This window comes from Pseudonaja textilis, chromosome 3 (assembly GCF_049901715.1).
Source record: "Pseudonaja textilis isolate UNSWEBS1 chromosome 3, rPseTex1.2, whole genome shotgun sequence".
NCBI lineage: Eukaryota > Metazoa > Chordata > Lepidosauria > Squamata > Elapidae > Pseudonaja > Pseudonaja textilis.
The window spans coordinates 43,558,804-43,581,782 of NC_141992.1; the positions used below are offsets into that span (position 1 = coordinate 43,558,804).

The 22,979-nt window shown below is 38.7% G+C and overlaps 1 protein-coding gene across 6 annotated transcripts in view; it reads right to left on the reverse strand.

Moving 5' to 3' along the window:
- Positions 1-22,979, reverse strand: part of SRGAP2 (SLIT-ROBO Rho GTPase activating protein 2) — a 243,082-nt gene that overhangs the window by 136,502 nt on the left and 83,601 nt on the right. For all 6 annotated transcript variants that reach the window (XM_026715646.2, XM_026715644.2, XM_026715645.2 and 3 more), the window contains exon 3: positions 2,134-2,326. In XM_026715646.2, coding sequence (XP_026571431.2) covers positions 2,134-2,326 — 193 coding nt within the window. The remainder of the gene's footprint in view (positions 1-2,133; positions 2,327-22,979) is intronic.

Below are 22,979 nucleotides of genomic sequence, written 5' to 3' on the forward strand. Positions count from 1 at the left end.
CCATAACACCTGCAAAGGGTTCCTGAGCCTTTAAATGGTCTCTCAGTCTGGTTCAGTAGGAATCACAATCATGGGAAAGACTGCTGACCTGACAGTTGTGCAGAAAAACATCATTGACACCCTCCATAATAAGGAGGGAAAGCCTCAAAAGGTAATTGCAAAAGAAGTTGGATGTTCCCAAAGTGCTGTATCAAAGCATATTAATAGAAAGTTATGTGGAAGGGAAAAGTGTGGAAGAAAAAGATGCACAAGTAGCAGGGATGACCGCAGCCTGGACAGGATTGTCAGGAAAAGGCCATTCAAAAGTGTTGGGGACTTTCACAAGAAGTGGACTGAGGCTGGAGTGAGTGCATCAAGAGCCCCCACACACAGACGGATCCTGGACATGGGCTTCAAATGTCATATTCCTCTTGTCAAGTCACTCCTGAACAACAAATAACGTCAGAAGTGTCATACCTGGGCTAAAGAAAAACAGAACTGGTCTGTTGCTCAGTGGTCCAAAATCCTCTTTTCTGATGAGAGCAGCTTTTGTATCTCATTTGGGAACCAAGGACTCAGAGTCTGGAGGAAGAATGGAGAGGCACACACTACAAGATGCTTGAAGTCCAGTATGAAGTTTCCACAGTCTGTGTTGATTTGGGGAGCCATGTCATCTGCTGGTGTTGGTCCACTGTACTTCATTAAGTCCTGGGTCAATGCAGCCATCTACCAGGAGATTTTGGAGCACTTCATGCTTCCTTCTGCAGACGAGTTTTATGGAGATGCTGACTTCATTTTCCAGCAGGACTTGGCACCTGCCCACACTGCCAAAAGCACCAAAACCTGGTTCAATGACTGTGGGACTACTGTGCTTGATTGGCCAGCAAACTTGCCCGACCTGAACCCTACAGAGAATCTATGGGGCATTGCCAAGAGAAAAATGAGAGACATGAGACCGAACAATGCAGAAGAGCTGAAGGCCACTATTGAAGCATCCTGGTCTTCCATAACACCTCAGCAGTGCCACAGGCTGATAGCTTCCATGCCGCGCCGCATTGAGGCAGTAATTGCTGCAAAAGGGGCCCAAACCAAGTACTGAGTACATACGCATGCTTATACTTTTCAGAGGTCCGATATTGTTCTATGTAAAATCCTTGTTTTATTGACTGCATGTAATATTTTAATTTTCTGAGATTGTGGATTTGGGGTTTCATGAGCTGTAAGCCATCATCATCACAATTATGACAAATCATGGCTTGAACTATCATGCTTTGCATGTAATGAGTCTATCTCACATATTAGTTTCACCTTTTAAGTTGAATTACTGAAATAAATGAACTTTTGCATAATATTCTAATTTTTCAAGTTTTACCTGTAGAGAGCCAAGGGAATAACCCTGAGGGACTGGATTAAGAGCACTATCAAAACCAAGTGACTGAATCCAGAGCAAAAAATGTATTGCAATATGAGTAAATGTTTCAGGCAAGCAGTCCCTAGTTCTCATGAAGATAAAGGAAAGGAGAGAAAAGAACATTGAGACTTACAAAGTTCTGTATTACAGCTTTACAATAACAGCATAATTGACTTACATGGCACTGTTTTTTTGGTCTGAACTAACTGGAAATTTTGACATCACTACTGCTACCCAAAACTGAGCCTCTACTGATATAGAGCAAATTTCCTTCTAAGTTTCAGAATGTTCACAATAACTGACTCTCTTCCTACAGAGAAGCTTATTTCCATTTTCTCCTTTGCAGTACCAACAATCCAAGTACATCCCATCGTCCATGTGTTTGTACATTATAGTTGAAAAAGGCAGAAGTCGTATTTTTAAATTTCTTCTTAGGTGTCAAAGCCAAAATATTTTGAATTTATAATAACTAGAAATAGTCATACTTAACAAAATGCAGCTGTATGTCTACAATCTGCATCAGAACTTTCTGCATCTCCAGTTCAAACCTTACTTTATTGCACCAGTTATAGAAAGCTGTTCACATAGAAGCACCAACATTGTAAATGAAATATAAACCAACAATAACCTGACTATGACATTCATAAAACAACGTGATTTGCATACTGGTAGCTGGCATCTTCCCAGTTTTATGGTCTCCCTCGCTCCCCAGATCCCATTTCCCCCAAGAAGAAATGATTTACTTGAATTGCTGATCTTTGGTGCTCCTTGTTTTTGCCAGAAATCGTTCAGCCAGCTTCTCTAAATTCCTGGAGTAATCCATTTCAATTTCAGCTTTCTTGCGAAAAAAATCCTGCAAATCTTGGAGCAGTTGGACTCTCAGTTCACATTGCTGATCAAGACATTTCAGTTGTTCAATAAGCTGGGCTCGAATCTCTGCAAAACAAGGGAGGGAGGGAATTACTCATGAAAATAGCATTAAAACAGAAAATGGTATGAACTACGGTATCTGAATATATTTTCTGCCTGTATCTGTTAAAACTAAGTGTCTCTAAAGTCACATAGCAACCACAAGAACCATTCTAAGCTTCCTAAAGAAAAAACAACAACTAAATATGCATTGTGGTATGAGAGACATAAACTATGAACATTGGTTTAAACTCAATCAGTTTCTGAAATACACAGAATGATCAAGATTTCTAAGATTATAAGATTCTGAAGATAAACTAGGATAACCTCATCATAGTTACTGTCCTCAAATCCTTGGAAAAAGGGTAAAATATAAGTGCAAAAAGAAAAAGATATTAAAAACAAATTTTAAAATGAAAGTTAAAGTTCCTCTTGATCTTCATATACCAACCAAATCCCCTTTCTGTTACTCATTGGGTCAGCTGATTTTTTTTTAAAAAAACCACCAGTTATTATTGTGCATTATATAAAATAGCCAATGAATAACAAAACAACCTGATTCCCATGCAATCTACTACAAGGATCCTTTTTACTTGTAAAGTTTATATTAATCAACCATGCCACACATACATTAGCAATCATTTTCCAAATATGTACTGAATCTCAATCTAGATGAAGGCCACAGGGTTGGATAATGTTCCAATTCTCCACTCTTAGCTCAAATTTCCTCTAGAAACACTATTAAATTCCTTTGCAGACTATTCCTATGGCAAAACCAAAGCATTGATCATGCCATACATTTCCCAGAAGATACCAATTTGGGACTATTCACGCTGGGTCTCCAACTGCGACATTGCAATTAAGCACAGCACATCAAATTGTGAATGGTTCGCCTTTGAAAAGTCCAACAAATTTGCATGCCCAGTTGGGAAAGGTCACAAGAAAGACAGTTTCATTTTTAATGGAAAGAATGCCTTTGAGCAAAATTTGCAAGCAGATTATTTTTGACCGCATGCAGGGTGTTTTGAGTACAGATGATGCTGGTTGGTAACATGCTATTTTTTAAAAATCTGTCCTGAAAATATTTCAATAAGGTTACCCAATGCTTGCAGTATAATTTCAGAATTTACTCTCACATATTCCCAGTACATAGAAAAGCTAAGTTAACTAACAATGTGGTACTGAACCTTGAAATTCACAGCATTTTTCTTCGACTTTACAAAGAAATCTTACATGTTATTACTTTTAGCTTGTGAGATGCTAAGTTGTTTCATGCCATGAATATCTCTATCTTATTCTCCAATCCCTTCAATTATGTCTTTTCCTCTTGACATCCAGGAGCACACAAATGCTAATCAAAGATGGCTGATGTTGCTGGATGTCTGCTGCAATCTTTTTGAGCTTTATTCAAAATTGAATTTATATTAAATACATGTATTCCTTGATTTACGACCACAACTGGGACCAGAATTTCCATTGCTAAGCAAGGCTTCCATTGTTGAGCAAGGTTAAATGAATCACATCCAATTTTACAACCTTTTTTCACAGTTGTTAATCACTGCAGTAGATAAGTGAATAAAACAAATTTGGCTTCTCCCCTTGACTTTGTTCGTTAGAAGTCAGCTGGGAAGGTCACAAATGGTGATCATATGACTCTGGGATACTGCAACCTTATACATACATGTCAATTGCCAAGTGCCTGAATTTTCTTCATACGAACATGGCGAAGCTACAGCAGTAGTAAGTGCAAGGACTGATTGTAAGTAATCTTTTTCAGTGCCATTGTAAGAATGGTTGTAAATTGAGTACTATCTGTAATACCAGTAAGACAGCATAGCCTTTAACATTCAGTATATTTCTGCCCTTTTTATAGATACAGATCATCTATGTAAAAAACTTGATGGAAATTGTTTCATTCAGGAAAAGATGTGTTTGCCAAGTATTTCACTTTACAAACTTACTCTTTTTTTCCTTTCTTGTATTCAAGAAACACACAAATTATAAATCTTTATCTAGATGAGATATAATTACCGGAAAAAAAAGCCTACAGCAGCATTTCTTAACTTGTTGCTTTTCATATAAAACACCTGGTCAGGAATTGCATCTTACTAAGGAAATCCACATTGCACACAATTTCCTGAGACGAGGGAATGTAATTTTGCTTGGAAGGATGCTTTGAAAAGACAAGCTGTCTCTTTTTGGGACAAGGATCAAGCCTTAAAGAAAGGCAAATCCAAGAGGAAAATGCACTCCATCAATCATTTCTTTTAACAACTGATCAGAAGGATTTAGCTGCTCAAAATTTCTCGTACTGTAGTATAGATACAATTTCATAGTTATCCATTATCAAAATCCATGACCAAAAATTGTAACTCCATTAAATGTTAATGTGTTGATACAATAATCCAATGTAAACAGACTCAAAATTCACATTTGACCAAATTATAACGTGCCCTTTCTTCTCCCTTTAATTTATCTTATCTTATGTGCTCTTGTTGTTTATAAGATAATCAAGATCCAATATATAACACATCTGGAGTTAAAGCATGAATACTAATTTGAGATCAATGATATACACCAACGAATGAGCCCTCCCCCGCTCTTTCTCACTTTGTCACTGAGAACCTTACATATAGTGCTATTCAGCCTCTACCTGTTCTATCTATACAGGTTACATGCTTTGTTACAATTCTATTCTGCATTCTGCAGCTCCACTAATAAATTATTTCTTGAGCAACCAGATCCCATGGAAATGCTGAAGTGATAGATTTTATTACTTATAGTATGAATAAATGAGATCTTTAATCTTTTGAAGTCCATGCAGAAAATAAACTGCTAATTATATTATTTAATTAATTTTGTTTAGAAGTTTTTTCTGTTAATTAATATGCTATCCAAAACATTCCAATTGCTAGCTCTAGAAATAATTCATTATAATATTCAGCACCACCCTCTACCTTCAGTGGACTGTTTCAGATAAACATTGCAATAATAATAAACAACATTCAACAATAATTTTGATGATTTTCAAATTAAATATTTCAAGGAAAGAGAAATAATTTTGAAAAAAAATATACAATAATTTGATACAATATATTTCAGAAGAATCTACTATATTACAAAGTAGCATGTATTAAGAAGACTATTATTTCAAAAGCCCACGCCCTACTCACCACACAATGTGTCCTCTGAATTATGAACAAGTCTTGATTATGTAAACTAACATTTGCAGCTACAATAATCTGACATGCATATACAAGAGCCAACTTCTAAATGAAGCAGATAAGCTCTTTTGCTTCTTCAGATATCTATTATGTTAAGACAAGTACTTTACAATAATCAACACTGTATTACTGTTTGCATAAAAAGGAAATTAACAGCTGACTGCGTTCCTGGCAGCAACATATAAGAGTTCATTGAAAATCTACATATCCTACTACAGAAGCATAGAAGCATGAACTATAGGTCTTGTTCATAACTTTCTCTTTTTCAGCAATGTTTTGTTCTGGTTGCATGTAAAGAATGTCGGGGTGCTTTTTCAAGAGGTAACTGGACTTCCTTGATTTTCTTTGAAGACATTTTGCTTTTCATCCAAGAAGCTTTTTCAGTTTCCTCAGAAATGAAGAGGATGCGGGAAGTAAAGGGCAAAGTGGCTCCTAAGTTAAGAGGAGCTCCAACAGATCCCAGGATATATGAGCGTGCACTGCTAGGAACAGTGTGCAGAACCTCAAACTTCCAGGCTTCAAAAAGGAGATTTTCATTCCCATTCCCATTCCCATTCCCATTCATATTCTCTCATTCTCTCTCTCTCTCTCTCTCTCTCTCTCTCTCTCACACACACACACACACACACACACAATCTTTCAAAATTGCACTTTAAAATATCTTTAGGTCAGTAAAATCCTGCCTTATAACTAGCAATGCATGAAGTTTGAGAAAAAAATGAAATCTAGTTCGCAATTCTGATTTTTAAATTAATATTAATATATTAATTTTCTGAATGAGACATTTTCCACTTGAGTCTTCTTTCAAACAGATTTTTAAATTCCACTGCTTTATGATTTGCATGTTTCATCACACTTTCACTAGTTTCAGAGAAATTAACAAGAAGGATAGGTGCAAAGAATGTCTGCGTCCTTAACATAAACTCAGCATATAGCGAATTTAAAATCTTCAGATCCCTGCTGAGCCTATTTCAAGTAGTTAGTGCTGGAAGGTGCCTTGTATGATTGAAAATACTGTAGCATTTTAGTAATCCATTGTCCATGAATATATATGTTCCATTTAACAAATATTAAAACAGTCAACTATGCTGAACTTTTTACTCCTTTCTTGAAATTCAAAAACCCCATGATAACAGTCAGCTGCAATCACTTCTCTGTCTTAAAAAAAAGATCGCTGTTGTATTTTTACCCAGCTATGTAGATACTAACAATAATCTCAAAAATTCAAGAGAAAATGAGATACACTTGTACTGTCTTTTACAGAAAAATACAATTTCTTGGGTCCTTGTGCTTTTCGTCTCTTATGTTTCGTATCTTTTATCATATATTTCATATCTTTCATATTTCATATCTTTAATCTGTTTCATTATGTTCAAATAACTGGACATCTGGTTTAATCATTCTCAAAAAGGCATAGGATGTTTTACAATTTTACATGTAGATCATCTATTTTGCATGGATATATAATTCTACTGCTTCCCCACTGCTGCATTCATTAAATACCAGTTGCAGAGAAATTTAAAAACGTGCTTTATGAATAGAAAGTTCATTAAATTTAGATTCCTGTATTTATCAGGAGCACAAAGATGCCTGTGCTAGTTCTAAGAAAGAATCCATAGAAGAAAAATATCCATGATAGATTTTTCTTAGAATAGTCAGAAAAAGCCATTTAGGTCACTGAATCCAGCCCCCTGCTCAATGTAGGAATCCAAATCAAACATTAACAGTTTCTGCAATTAAACTACCTGGGTTGTGGTAACCCGAGTCAAGATTTTTTCTTACATTCAATCATAACCTGCCTTAAATCCATTATACCATGACCTGTACTCTAAAAAGCAGGTCATGGTCTTAACCAATAAGATTCCTTTCAGATGAGAGCAATCATTTTATCTGCTCCCATACCCCCGTGTGTTTTATCAAGATTAAATATACACCACTCCTTCAATCTCCCCAATGATTGCTGCATTTCTCTGAACAAAAGTTTATCACCCACGATTACGTATGGTACTTGAGTTGTGTGGTTCCAGCAAGGACAAAATGGAATTATAACTTCCCATGATTTGGAAATTCTATTTCTGTTGATACAGAATAAAACTGGATTTATCTTCTTCACAACCACATCCTTCTGTTAGTTGTATTCAATTTACAATCAACTGCTATTTAAAGACAGTCACCTAACAGTTGTACAAGTTCTTGGACATTTGCTTTTGCTTTCTAAATGAAGACTTCTGTAGACCACTGTACTACTTTTGGTCAATTTTTCAAAACTAGGAAAACAGCTTTGAACTCTTGGTATTTAGCTACTGGTGTACAGCCAATTTTGTAAGGCCTGAAAATAAATAATAATAATAAACTAAATAATTAAATAAAAAATAAAAATAACTTCATCCAAATCACTAATAAAAAAAGTATTAAAAATAGAGGACCTAGAACTGATTTTCATGGCATCCCACTTGATACCTCTCATCAATTTGAGAAGTAACTGTGAAGGTTCCCCAGACTTAACTAGCTTGCTAATCAACATGTAAAATGAGATATTTTGTCCTTGCTAAAGCTGAATTTCAGCAAAAGATTTGCTGAAATAGAGGCACAGTAGAAAACATAAAATTTCTAAATTAAAAAAAAATGTCTGGAGCTCTTCCCAAACTGATTAAATTACACGATCAACAAATGTTCCAAAGGTGAAAGAGGAGTCAAAGAGGCCATCTATGTCAAAATTGAACAGCTCTCTCTCAACATAGATGATTTCCAACCTACTTTTCAACAGAAAAGAAGGGGGGAGGGATATGACATCATCTGTCTCCAGTCTACAACACAGTCCTTTCAATAGTTCCAAGAAGGCTCCATACCCATTTGCACCACTCTGGTGACCCTGATGACACAGATAAACCTTCAGGTGACCTTAATGACTGGCTAAAAGAATGCAAATGACCAGCTGTCTGCAAGGAGTATAAATCCTTTCATTCCCCACCATCCAGTCAGAGCTGAAGAAGCTTCCTGGATGAGAAGCAAAACATCTTCAAAGAAAAACCAGAAAGTCCAGTTGAAAAATCACCTTCGGGTGCTTTTTTAGGACAACCATGACCTGGATAGCTGAGAATCTCCAAAGACACAATCAACAAATGATAAATATTAATCTGGCAAATTGTTGGATTATTATTGTTGGATCATTAGCCAGTTCCCTGCATCCATTTTGGTCAAAACAATATAAAAATGAGGTTGAGACTTTGGGAAGAGTGCAGAGGAAAGCAGCAAGAATTATTAGGGGGCTGGTGGTTAAAACATATGAAGAATGGTTGCTGGAATTGGGTGTTTCTCAGTGGTGGGATTCAAAAATTTTTACTATCAGTTCTGTGGGCGTGGCTTGGTGGGTGTGGCAGGGAAAGGATACTGTAAAATCTCCAGTCACAGGTGGTATTTACCGGTTCTCTAAACTACTTAAAATTTCCGCTACCAGTTCTCCAGAACTGGTCAGAACCTGCTGAATACCACCTCTGGTGTGTCTGATCTAATGAAAAGAAGTCCAAGGGGCAACATGATAGTGTTCTTGAGAGAACACTGCCACAAGTGTTCTGCCACAAAGGTCAATTTATTTTACAAAGTATCAGAAGGCAAGTCAAGAAGCACTGGATGAAAACTAATCAAGGAGAGAAGCAACTAAAAAAATAAAATAAACCACTGGGGGCTTCATCACTGGAAGCTTTTAAAAGCCATTTGTTTTTGTCTGAAGTGCTATAGAGTCTTCTGCTTGAGCAGAGGAGTGGATTAGAAGACCTCCAAAGTCCCGTCCAACACTGTTATTCTGTAGATCTATCTCTTTATAATGTGTTTTAGAATCTTCCCACAAATTGATGGTCTTTTTTTTGCTGGCTCTGGTTCTGCTGGCTTTTCCCTTCCTGAAGACAGAAACATTAATTTTTTTCTAGACTTCTCACTTTATCAAGTCTCCATTATTTAGCATATGTAGTAAGTAAGTATTCAGATCGTTTCGGAGAGCTCTGTATTAATTTGCTTAATCTTGGAAATTTAAGCTCATTTGAAATGGAAAGGTCATCAACCTCAAGCCTCAATTTTGTTCCTTCAAATTTCTTAGTGGAACCCATTGTTTTTGTTGGAGGAGACCGATCTTAATTGGAATTGAATTGTGTGTTAAGTTATTTATTATCCATCATCAAAGAAATCTAACTTTAATTGTTGAAAACCACTGATGGAAAATTTACCTTTGAAAGAAAAAGGACAATAGGACAACAGGCAGTATGACACAGTGGGTACAAATCTGTGGTTTCATTAAGCTATCAATTCCTTACCTGACTGCTTTATCCGTAACAGTGCTAAATAAATGCACTAAGTGTATCCAGGGTTTAATGCCCCAGCAGCATTCTAAGTAGCTTTCTAAGCCCTTTCAACTGAGTAATTAAAAGTAAGTAAAAATACATTTTTCCTCAGCTCAAAATATAATTTCAGCTAGGATGGTAACACATTTTAGTGTGTGTATTTATGAGTACACAAATAAACAGATGAATTTTGGATTTGAAGACTAAGAAAGATGAGGACTAAATGAAGGGGTGAATGGATGTGTTAATACACCTAAGAAGGAGGGACAATAAGAATGTAAATTATCTGTTGAAAAGAAAGTTGGAGATCATCTATATGCTTCTTAACTTTGATTCTTTTTTCTTGGCACTTCTTTTTTTCCATTTTCCTTTTCGTTTGTTATTATATGAAAATTTTCAATAATTTTAAAAACATAATGATAGCTTGAATCTAAAAAAGTTGCCTGCACAATTATTTATTCAGTAAAACAATATGTGCTTGTACGAGTTTTCTTAAAAATCATTTTTAATACCTGCACTACATCAAGAAAATAAACAGTAATACATGGTATATATTTACTAGATGTAGCTAAGAAGCAAATAAAAGAGAAGTTTTAGCTTACTATAGCACAATGCTTCAAAGCAATGTTAAGCACAAAAACTTGGGAAGAAAGTAAAGGATTCCTTGACATCAATTTATCTTACCACAAAAGAGGAATTATGAGATGTTTTTATTCTAATTCCAACTGCTAAGCAAGGTAAATGTTTATAATTGAGATTAAAATAATTTACTCCATGTCTTGGCTCTCCTCACAATGAAGTAGAGCAACAGCAAACATTGTTCTTCCTTCCAGCCACTGTAATGGCTCATAACACATAATTTGTGGTATGGCTGAGCTGTGGCTGAGCTACTAACATTTCTCTCTCAAGCGTTTCAGCAGCAGGTCAAAATGTTCCAGAATGAATAGCAAGCCATATTTATAGTTAGCTGAAGTAGCAATTTTAGATACTAGACTTCGTTGGCAATTAGCATTAAAGTAAAACTATAAATAACAGATTTCACAATCTGGACAGTTTAAAATGTATGCTTTAGTCTAAAAACGAATTTAAACTCATCATTAAGAACAAATACAAACAAAAATATATTGAGACAAATAAAATCTGGGAAGACCAGTTGGATTTCCAAATGTCTATAGAGATGGGGCATTGGTCTTACCTAATATGCCTTTTCTCTTTGGGTGGAGATAGCATCCAGGATTGGATTGACCTCGTGTTGCTAGCTGATTGGACTGGGTCTGTCAGACCTGTGAGGACATCCCCCCCGCGCTACCTATGGTCCCCAGCTTTTGGCGAAGGTGTAGTGACAGACTGATGTATTTACTTGATGGTATTGTGCCCCACTGGATTTGGAGCGGACCTTCATTAGGGTGGGATTGCAGGCTATCTCCACCCAAAGAGAAAAGGCATATCAGGTAAACCAATGCCCCTTCTCCTTTGTGGTAGAGAAAGCATCCAGGATTGGGACATACCAAAGCTGCCTTGTCCTATGGGCGGGCTTAGTCTGGTCCGAATCCCCTGATCGGGGTGGACCTTTTGAAGAACTCTCCTTCCAAAAGCTGCCTCCACCGAAGCAAATGAGTCCAGCTTATAATGCTTGATGAACAGGGATGGTGAGGACCATGTGGCCGCCTGGCAAACCTCTTCAAGAGAAGCTTGTGTGGCCCATGCCGCCATCGTGGCCACACTTCTTGTGGAATACGCTGTTATGTGATGCGGTACTGAAAGTCTCTGAGACTGGTAGGCCCTGGAAATGCACATCCTGATCCACTGCCCCACAGTCAATGGAGTGACCTTGCTCCCAAGGGTAAACGGCTGGAATGAAACAAAAATGGATTCCAACTTCCTGAAGGGGGAAGTTCATTTAATATACCTATGAAGGGCCCTCCTTATGTCCAGAGTGTGCCACGTCTTTTCCAATGCGTGGAACGGTTTTGGACAGAAATCAGGTAATATAAATCCCTGGGCTCTGTGGAACCATGAGTTCATCTTTGACATGAAAGAAGGGTCCAACCTCAAGACAACTCAGTTGGGGTGAACGATACAGAGGTCCTTCCTGACAGAGAGGGCAGCCAAGTCTGAAATCCATCTAGCTGAAGTGATGGCTACCAGGAAGGCCACTTTACATGACAGAAATTGCAGAGAAGTAGATCTCAGTGGCTCAAAGGGAGCCTCAGTCAGTAAATGCAGTACCTTAGAGGGGTAGTGATGAACCACTGGAGGCCGGAGATTCGTAGCCCCTTTAATGAATCTGCGGACAGTCAGATGACAGGATAGAGACTCTGGGGGCCCCAAGGAAAGTACAGAAGATAGGGCTGCCACCTGCTGCCATAAGGTGTTGGGGGACAGGCCCTTGTACAGCCCCTCCTGAAGGAAGTCCAGCACCTGGGTGACTGACACTGCTGCAGGATCAAACCTAGATCTGGAGCACCAGGCACAGAAGGCCCTCCAGATTGCATCATAAATGCGATTGATGGAAGGCCTCCTAGATGCCTGGATACTTTGTATCACCTTGGAGGAGTAATGATCAGAAATCATTACAATCTCCAAGTAGTCAACTGAAGCCACTGGGGGTCCAGATGTAGCAAGGGCCCCTGGCTGAGGGATACTCTGTCCGCCAGCATCCTCCAAGGGCTGGTCACCAAAAGGCTTACCAAGTCGGCAAACCAACCATGGCCGTCTGGGCCAATGAGGAGCAATAAGTAGCAGTTCCACTCTTTCCCCCAATAGTTTCTGTATCATCCTTGGGATAAGAGGCAGGGGAGGGAGTCATAAAGGAACCCCTGAAGGCAAGGGCTGCACAATGTGTCCATTCCCTCTGCCCCCGGAGCCGCAAACCTAGAGAAGAATATTGGGAGTTGTATGTTGTCCAGAGAGGCAAAGAGGTCAACTGCTGGTCGTCCGAAGCACTCCCAACAGCTCCTAAAATAAACTGCCTGTATGTTGGATATACTGGAAATACGCTCAGCCCTGAGCAATACATGCTGTCTCTCAGCCCAGAGGGACACAGGTGTTCTGCCTCTAGCATCAGCGGTCTAGAATGGGTTCTCTCCTGGCGATTCACATGTGCTTTAGTGTCACACTGTCCGTTAAGACCAGAACATAATTATTTGATACTATGTCCTGTAATTTTTTTAGGACCAGATAGATAGCCCTGAGTTCTAACCAATTAATGTTATGAGCCAGATTGGGCTGAGACCATTGTCCCTGGACCATTCTGCATTGGAGATGAGCTCCCCAGCCATATAGGCTGACATCAGTGGTGAGAACTAGCCGATTAGGGTCCTTGAATAAAGCCCCTGAAGAAAGGGCTTGAGACAACCACCAAAGTAAGGACTTAATAACCACCATTGGAACCCAAATTTGGGAGTGGGAGCTACTATTGCCTGCCCTTTGGAAGGTTTTGGAGTGTCCTGGTGTGCAGGCATGCCCAGGGCACTATTAAAATATATGAAACCATTTTACCCAGGAGCTGTGAAAGCAGGGCCAAGGGCACCCTGAGCTTTGATCTTACAAGGATGGTCAATTTATGCTCAACTGATGCTCCTGGGAGAGGTAGACCTTGCACGCCAAGGTGTCTATTATGGTTCCTAGATGGAGTAAATGGTTAGTGGGGGGAAAAGTGGTGCTTGGTCTTATTTACAGAAAAACCATGCTCTGGAGCACCTGGAGAACCATGCTCTGGAGCATCCTCAAGTCCTCCACTGCCCAGGATGCAGAAGAGGATTGGACTAGGATGTCATCCAGATAACACTGGACTCTTTAGGGATAGCCCTAAAGTGAGCTGCCAGGGTTGCTAACAATTTCGTGAAAGTTCTTGGTGCTGACTAAAGCCTAAAGGGTAAATATTGGAAATGTCAGCCATTATAAAAGAAACCTAGATACTGCCTGTGATCAGGCAAAATAGGGGCATGCAAGTAGGCTTCTGTTAAGTCAATAGATGTCAGGAACTCGTCCTTCCTGATGCCTTCCAGAATAGACTGGAGAGAATGCATCTTGAACCTTGTATGCTAGTCGGTGGTTGAGACACTTCCGGTCCAGAATTGCTCTCCATCCCCCCAAGGCCTTTGGGATGACAAAGAGGATGGAATAAAATCTCATCCCCTGTTGGTCCTCAGGCACCAGATGGATTGCATGGATGTCCAGCAGGTGCTGAATCGCTGTTTCCATGAGGACTCTTTTTGCCCTATCCTTAGAAATAGGGCAACGAATGAAAAACCTCAGAGGCATAGAGAGGAACTCTAGAGAAAGGCCCTAGCGGACCATCTCCAGGACCAAGGTGTCTGTGGTTACTTCCTCCTAACTCCTGGCAAACAAGGCCAGATGTCCCCTAATGGAAGGGATGGCAGAACAATTTTCTAGGGCATTGGGAGGGACGATCCCCTCCCCCTTGAAAGGGCCATTTGGTTTCTACCTGTACGGTCCTGCTGAGGTTCCTACCTGGGGACGAAGGGTCTCTGGGGCCATGAAAATCCCACCCCTGCATCCTTTGCCCTGAATGAGAGATGACAAAAGTACGGTGCTGAGTGGAATTTGCCTATTCTGGAAAGGAATGGTAGAATCTTTCCCTTGTCCCTTGACTCTACTACCAGGACCTTGTCCAGAGCCTCTCCAAATAAATTGGCCCCTTTGAAGGGGGCGGTAGCTAACCACCACTTATGCCTCATGTCAGATATGCCTGTAGACTCTGGAGGATCAAGATCCATCCATCCCCTGTCCTGTGGCATTCTTGGTCCTGAAGAGAAGGGACTTGAACAGGGCCAGTTGGAACAGCCCTGACACTACTGGATGTTCAGAATCCGGGCCTTCATCTTCTGAGATGTTCACCAATCTCTGATGGGATGGACTGACTATGATGGGAAGAAGCAGGGGAGTATGGATCTGAATATGCTGACATATCATCATGAAATTGAAGAGCCTGCCTCAGGCTTGGTCTAGATGAAATTCTGTAGGCCACTGAGGGTGATCTCCTGGATTGCTTCAGGGCTGCTGTTACACCTTGTTTCACTGCCTCTGCAATCACCACCTGCATATTCACCTGTATATCAGGGTCCTGCCCCCAGGCTGATTGGAGCCCCACAACAGTAGGGGTGAAAGTGGCTTCTGGAACCGCTCTGGGTCTCTGAATAGTGCCTGCAAATTTGGCAGTTGCTGGATAGCCAGGGAATATGTCCCTTCCCTCTGAAATGGCAAAAGGCAGCTGAAGTTCTTGGAAATAAGGCTGCTCTTCAGCTCCCCCAGTGGCCAATTCCTGCAATTGCCACCTGTCAGCTTGATGAGACTTGGCTCAGCTAACGGCCGTTTTTTTTTGTTTTTGTTTTGGCAGGAATATGCTATTGGTGGCTCCTTGAGGGCTTCTCTGGGCTGCTTCTAGCTGTCCCTTTGCCCGAAATCTGTTTAGCACATTGTCTCTTCGATGCTCATTGCGCTCGGCTACCTTGGAGCTCTTTCGAGACCCCGCAGCCTTGGATTTGGGTTTGGAAGTTTTTGTTGAAGCCGATGGTACTGAAGCTTCAGGACTGTGAGGGTGTAATGGCCTGCGAGCCATTTCCTCCACCCTCCTGCTTGCGTGGCTGCCATTCTCAGTAGAATCTGCCATTTTGTATTTGGAACTGACAGGCAGTCAGATCCCCACTGGGAGTTTAACCGCCATCTGGTCTTGAGGGCAAAAGGGTGGCCAAAAGCAGGCAATCAATGTAAAGGGTCCCCTGCAACCAGGGAAGCTGTTAAACTTCGAATTGATCTTCTGACAGCTCTCCTTGCACCCTTCTGTAGTTGCTGCGGTTAACTACTGACAGATAGGCAAAAACAGTGTGAAAAAAACCCTCCCAACCTGATTAGCAGTGTGGAACTAACCTCATTCACATTAACCGTGCGCCTGAAACCTCCTTACTTGCTGACTGGTCAGCCCTCAGCCAATCCAGGCCAAAGCCCACATCGCCGGGCACTGACAGCCACTCAGATGGTAGACCGGGACCTGGCTATTGCTATGATAGCTTTCAGGATTGGCTTGACAGTTATTTCTTGATTTTCAATGTGTATTTGTAGAGCAAATTTAAACACGTAGTCCTAGCTGTTTGACTGAGTCAAAAGCTGGGGACCATTGGTAACAGGGGGAGGGTGCTCATTCAATATTAATCACACCAGGGAATCCTTAAGTTTTCAAAATCACCCAAGGTCACATAAGAGCTGCCATTCAAACTAGGTTACATTGAAATGGAAAGTTCTTTAGAATAGAGCAGATCGGATCAGATCAGAGCAGAGCAGAGCAGAGCAGAGCAGAGCAGAGCAGAGCAGAATAAGATTTGTTTCTTGCTACTAATAATCCACATTGGTTAGCCTCCAGTAAAATAAAAATTTGGATATAGTGGGGAAGAAGGCAGAGCCTCCTTGCTGACGGACCGTAGATCGTGATTCTCTGCAGCTATGGTCCGTGCTCTTTCGTTGGAGAGCCCCGAACATTACGATTAGGGGCTGAAGTTGCCTTGGAGGGGCGGTGGAGTAAGGGGAAGCCGCAAGGCAGGTTGAGGGGAGCCGCATCTCCCCTCCTGGGCTTGGTTTTTTCCCTCCCAAAGACAACTGCAGTGGTGGTTTAAAATGGCCACACTAAAGAGGAGGACTCAGCTGGATTAAGATTTGTGCAGGAGGGAAGAAAGAGGTGGATAACATCTGAACCGGGACAATTGGGCGATACAACTAAACAAAAGTACCCCGGGATTAAGGTAACATGGAATTTTTAAGAAAAGAAAAGTAAGCAGCGAAATTACAAAGGGACAGGAGAAAAAAAAGAAAATATTTTTGACAACTAAGCGGGGCTTCGAACCGGGAAAGGAAGAAGTTGGAACTAAAGATTTAAATAAATTGCACTAAAATATTTTGGGAATAAACAGGCATAAAATAAAGCTGGACTTAAGATTGTCAAAAAATAATAATAATAAAGTTTACAAATTGGAGACTGGACTGTGCTGGAATATTGAGGTTCGAAAAACCCTAAATAAAAAAATAGGGAAAAAAGGTGTGTTGGGTATATGAATACTCCAACTGGTTCGGGTTGAATAAATATGTGAACCTAGGATAAAGTGTTATGTAGCTTTAAAGCTAGAAACTGCAATATCATTGTGGGTGCGGTTGCAGGCAGCCATAAAGGTAGGAGGGGAAACGTAATAGCCCCGGCTTCTGGATGCAACTGTCTGAGTCCGCCTTCTGGATGCACCTGGTTACTGTTCCAGGTCTGCTGTCTGCTGTGTTGGTCTATCTGCTTACTCTTGGAGGCTACTGTGCCAGATACCAAATTCAACTGAACACAAGGACTGTTTACTGGTGAGCTGAGGATTCAGTGTTGTCCTTGAGAGAAAGGTATCTTAAGAAGAAGATATACAAGCAGATAAAGACATTGTATTTACTGTTAATGGACTTGATAACTGGATAGATAAACTGGATACTGACATATGGACTGAATGACTATTCTTAATCTCTGTATGAATTAAATACCTATTTAAACCACAAACAGTGTTTTTGTCTCAAGTGTGTGTATACTCTTGGGCCCAGCCTCACTCTCATTTGGCTGCCTGGCTTGACTGCTGCTGCACACTCTGCTAGGGGGTTTATCCCCAAACACTAACAAGGTGAAGACTTTGTATAATGGAGAGTGCCACCTTTTGACAAAAACTTGAGCTCAAACAAAAGGGAAAGCATCCTGTTTCTGAATGAACTTGTGTGGATATAACATTAAAGAAATATTGAAACAAAGTAAGAATATTAGAAAGTGAAAGCAGAACCAGAATAAAGAAAAAAGCAAGGAAAGACTGACTGTGGGATTGATTGATGTTTTTGGTATAGACCCTGGGCTGGAATAACTGAGAACTTTAGAAAATTGAAAGAAGAAAGAAGTAAAGTAAAAGTGGGTTGTTGTTTTGGGGGGGAGGTGGACTTAAAATAGCGATCATAAAATATAAGAGTGTGTAATGATGATATCTCTTCGGGAATTAAAAATGGAACTTAAAAATATGAGAGAATTACTACAGGAAAGAGGCGAGTCACTTTGTTCTGTGTTAGAAAAAATGGAAATGGTGACTGAAGAACAAGAAGAGCTTTAGAGGAGGAGGAGGAGTCGACTCAAGGAGAAGACATTTTAAATAACACTACAAAGAAGTGGGGAAAGAAGGAAGGTTAAAAAGTTGAGATTTAAGAAGGCAATCAAAAGGGGGAATACCTGTGAAGTCGCGAAAGGAAGAAAGACCCAGCAGAAAAGGGGAAAGGAAGATATTAAGAAAAGAGAGGGATATAAACTGGAATGAGAAAAGATATGGGGAAAAGAAGGGGAGGAGAAGCAGTAAGAAACAGGCGCATGAAATAAAGAAATACGGAAATAGTAAAATGCTGAAAGAAATTGTTTTTTAAGAGATAATGGTTGATCAATTAAAAAGGGGATTCTGCAGGGTGACAAGGGGTAATAAGAATATTTCTGCAATTAAAAATATTTAGAAAATTGGGTAATATAGATACTGATAACTCTTATTAAAAATCAAGGGAGGGAAATATGCTGTGGAATCCAAATTATTATTGTAACTTCTTAAAAATAATGGTTTATTGGGAATCAAGATGAGGGATTAAAGGTATATTTTAATCATTGAGGTGTAAAAGCAGTAAAAGGGGGGAAACCTATACTTGTTTTTTTTTCTTTAGTGTTAAAATTTGTATTAATCTAGAATTTATAAAAAGAATGTGTAATGGAAAGGGAATATGACAGACTAAAGAACCAACTAAATTAATAATTTAATATAGACTATTAAAAGCAAGGAGAGACATTGGTAACTTTTTATTATTATCATTATCATTATTATTATTATTAGGCAAACACATATTGTTTATCTTTATTTTTAAAATAAATATTAAAGGATTATATTTGAAATAATTGAAATGAAACAAAAAGATGTTTCAATTGAGATTAATGAAAGAGGATAGAATTAATGTGTTTGTTTCTCTCCTTACTGAAAATTTGGAATGGAAAAGGTAATGATAGAATTAAGTATGCATATATGAATGCATAATTGCTATCATATTTGTATGTAAAGGTGATGACCGGAAATATGTTGTTTTTAATGTGAACATTAATTTTAAGACCCATTAATATCACAGTGTAAATGGCCTAGACTACTAGTTCTCAATTTCTTGATTAATGAATGAAATCTGTTTTAAGAGAAAATGGTTCATCTTCAATCTATGCATTCCCCGGAAACATTAAGAAATACTGTATGTTTAAAAATCTTCATTACATAGATCATCTTTGTAACTCTACTTCAGCTGACAAATAAAACTATTTCCGATTTTCTCTTGCTGGAGAAGGTGAGTGCTTTTTATAAATCAAAACAGAACACACAGAGACACACACTCAAAAAAAAGTTGGAGCATTTTTTCCCATTTCCAGACCATTTCAGGTGTTCAGAATCAAGCATCCTTCCTGCAGAAAAACATTCTAGGATAAGATTGCATCCAGCTCTTACTGCATCCTTGCTGACACAATCCTTAACAGAAGAATGAAGTGACAGAGAGAATAAACTTTCACCCCTCTACTTCAATATACGGTTAAGGACACAATGCTGAAAATGGCTACATTCAAGTCAGCAGAGCTCTATCTTTTTTTAAAATTCTCTTTGATAAAAGACATCAGTGTTCAAAAATGTCAATCTGGTGTCTTTCACTCAGATTTTAGTCCCTTAAAAGGAATATAAATAAAAGGTTATAGAGGGATTGATGTCAGGTGTAAGAAGCTGAAAGACATTCTCACAGAAACAGCTCCCACTGTCTATGTTTCATTGATGAACCCACAAAGGAATGAATATCTGATCTCTTTAGTTATCTTGCCACACTGTGCTCAGATAACAACCAAAGCCTGATTAAGATTGCATTCAGGTTTCTCTGGAGGGGAAGGAGGGAATGAGAAGGTATTGTACCATATGAACTATGCCAAAATACTTGCAGACACAAAGACATTTTGTGTTTCTCTATTTACATATTTAAATATACATGATGCAACATTGATATGGCACACATTTATCTGTACACATAAACATATAAATATAGAACACTGGCCATATCCTGCTCCAAATCCTGTCCAAAATTGTGAATATGAAAACAATGCATGTCTAAATATTACTTTAACAATCATAAATCCACAAACTTTGGCTAGTTGATGAAGACTTGAGTTCCTCCCTGAATATTTATCTGATCTTAAGGAATGTTTCCAAGATGAATGTGGCTGCAATGTAAGTCTCAGTCCTCTCTTTTTCCCAAACTCTGGGAGTGCACTTCCTTATTATATGTAGAGAGTCTGACAGCCCAAGTTGTCTTAGTGGCTCAGTAATATAAACACAACATTAAAACACACAAAGGAAGAGAAAATAGTAATTCAGGTAAATTTAAAATGTGAGATTCAAGTAATTCTTTACTTAAAATGCTGGGTTAAATAAAAAGGGGTTTGCCACACATTAAAAAGTCTATAGAGGCAATGACAGGCAACTCATTTCATTAACAAATTTCATTCTTTGGAATCCCACTTCTAAAAATTAGTCACCTGCTCTCCTTCTTTTGATGATGTTATTCAAGAGTTAAAATCAATCCTTTTAATTTGATGTTGAAATGAATTGGGAACTGACAAAGCACAGATGTGAAGTGGTAAAAGTGATAAAAACACTATATGCCATTTATAATCTTGTCATACTAATTTAAGTCATTGCAATTTTTAAACAATAAAAAGGCAGCCACATCTCCAATGAACTGCCAAGGTTAAGTCACTAGAACATGAACAATTATGACCAGGCTATCAACTGAAGCTACTAAAAGGAAAGATAGAAGTCATTCAAGCATAGAATAACACCAGATCAGTAACCAGATCCAGGATGAGATCATGTAAACTAAAATTCAATGCTACAAAGAGCTTAAATTCATCAAGAGTAATCATATGGATTGTATTTAAGTTTATGCAATTTTCCATTAAATCAGATTTTATTTCTGGATGCATTCACTTCTTTGCCTTGGCTTAACCTAGTTTCTGAAGTGCCTCCTCCCAGTATGCCATCCAAAGTGCAGTTCTGTGATGGGAAAAAAACCAAGCCACCATTTGGAGAGTACCAATCCATCTAGCTACTAAGATAGAACTTTCAGTGTATTTGTCCCACCATATTTATGCACTGATTCAGAATAGCTGCAAACTCTATGTAAACACTCAGTCTGTTCAACTGAGATCTAAAAATGTAAGGATGCAAATCTCTCTTCCAAAATCTTCCCATGCTTAGGATATCCTTTTAGCATCAAGCCTTTTGCCTGTTTCATCTTCAAATGTCCAAATAAAATATCTTCCAGAGAATGATAGATTCACCTAAGTCAAATGAAAAAAGACATAAAGTTTGGATATCAGTGTCCATATCCCCAAAATCAAAAGAAGAGCAGAGATTTCTTCTTAAAGTTGCAGTGAATAATGTAAAGACTCGGAAATTCATAGTGAGAAACTTCTAATATTCTCCCAAGATATGAGTCTGGCAGAAGGTAAAGAGCTCATCCTGCTTTCATGCTGATGGAGACACTTGGAAGCTATGCTATCATGCTACTTCCAAACCTCGGCAAGGAACTCAAAGGTGAGCCTCTGCTAATCAGTGACAATTTAGTTATTAAAATAATCTAGATAAATTTGGAATCCAATGCACATAAGGTTCATGTTGTGTGTGTTGTCTCTGGCTTTCCTATTCTTTAAAAGTGTGAGAATAAAATATTTGTTCTGATAAGACTACTGCCACAGCCTAGAAATAACTATGCATATGTCCCATTTCTTCCTACTGAGTTGTCCAGGCTTGAAGAAAAAATATTCTTAAGGCAGTTCCAAACATGTAAACTGTCAGATTTTTTTTTACTCCTTTACATCATATTTTTCCTGCTGCAATACATGGAATCATGTAGAAAATATTTAGAGTCTTAAAAGAGACACAGCCTGCAACCATTTCTGTCATTGCCATATCTGTTAATATATTAATTCAGCATTTGGAAAAAGCTATGTAAGAATTCAATATATGATTTTAGGGGATGTCTGTCAATATTTTATTTAAATATTGCTTTATTGCAAGTAGCATATTTTTCTCTAAGACAAAAGCACAGAGATTGCATCAAGAGTCACCTATAAGCAAACGCAAGAAATCAGGACATTTACCCCCTAGTTATGATTCACTTGTTTTTGCCCATGGCTAATCAATCATCTCTTGAAAATTTAAATAAACAAAAGGAGGGCAGGAAGTACCTTTCTCTCCTTTCCCTCAGTACAAAATCAATCATCCCCAAAGGCCAGGATACCACCAGAAACTCTATTAATTCATACCAGGTTTATTGTGGTTAAAACTGTTCAAAAGTCTTCAGAATGAATTTCACTCTTCCCTCATTTTCAAGTCATTCCTTAGAGAAATCATTCTCATTTATCCAAGGGAAATGTAACCCCCTACTTCAAGAATCTTCAGCCAAATCAGAGCCCTAAGTCTCCTGAGAAATGATAAACACACTGCATTAATGGATATTGAACTATTTTGCATTCTAGCCAGAAATTCAATACCTTCAATTCCTACAAAAAGTGCTTTCATAATGCTAAAAACTGTTCTTGTGTTAGAGGGGGGTGGAAAAGAAAAAAAAATCTATTATTTTACAATGAGGGAATTCACTCTACAAAGCTTATAAAGTTTGAAAATCACATCACAACCCAAAAAGTAGCTAAAAGAACTTTTCACTAGCATTCCTTTTTAAATTCCAAAGGGTAAAATGTATTCCTTATAAATTGTTCATTTTCAGCTTTTTCTTATGCTTCTCATTTTACTTCTGAACTGTAAATATGGCTGAGAAACAAGTATCTTAACTCTTTAGTCTTATTCTGTCTATGTGCTGAATTCTATGTGCTGAATAAATGCTTTTTATAAACCTTCAAATCACATCTTTCATTTCTACTGTGATTTAGTTCTGAAAGTACATGATATACACAATACTGATGGAGAACCCAGCCAACAGTAGAAATAGTACAAAGGGAAGCTTCCGGGGAATGTAAGCAAACAGAAA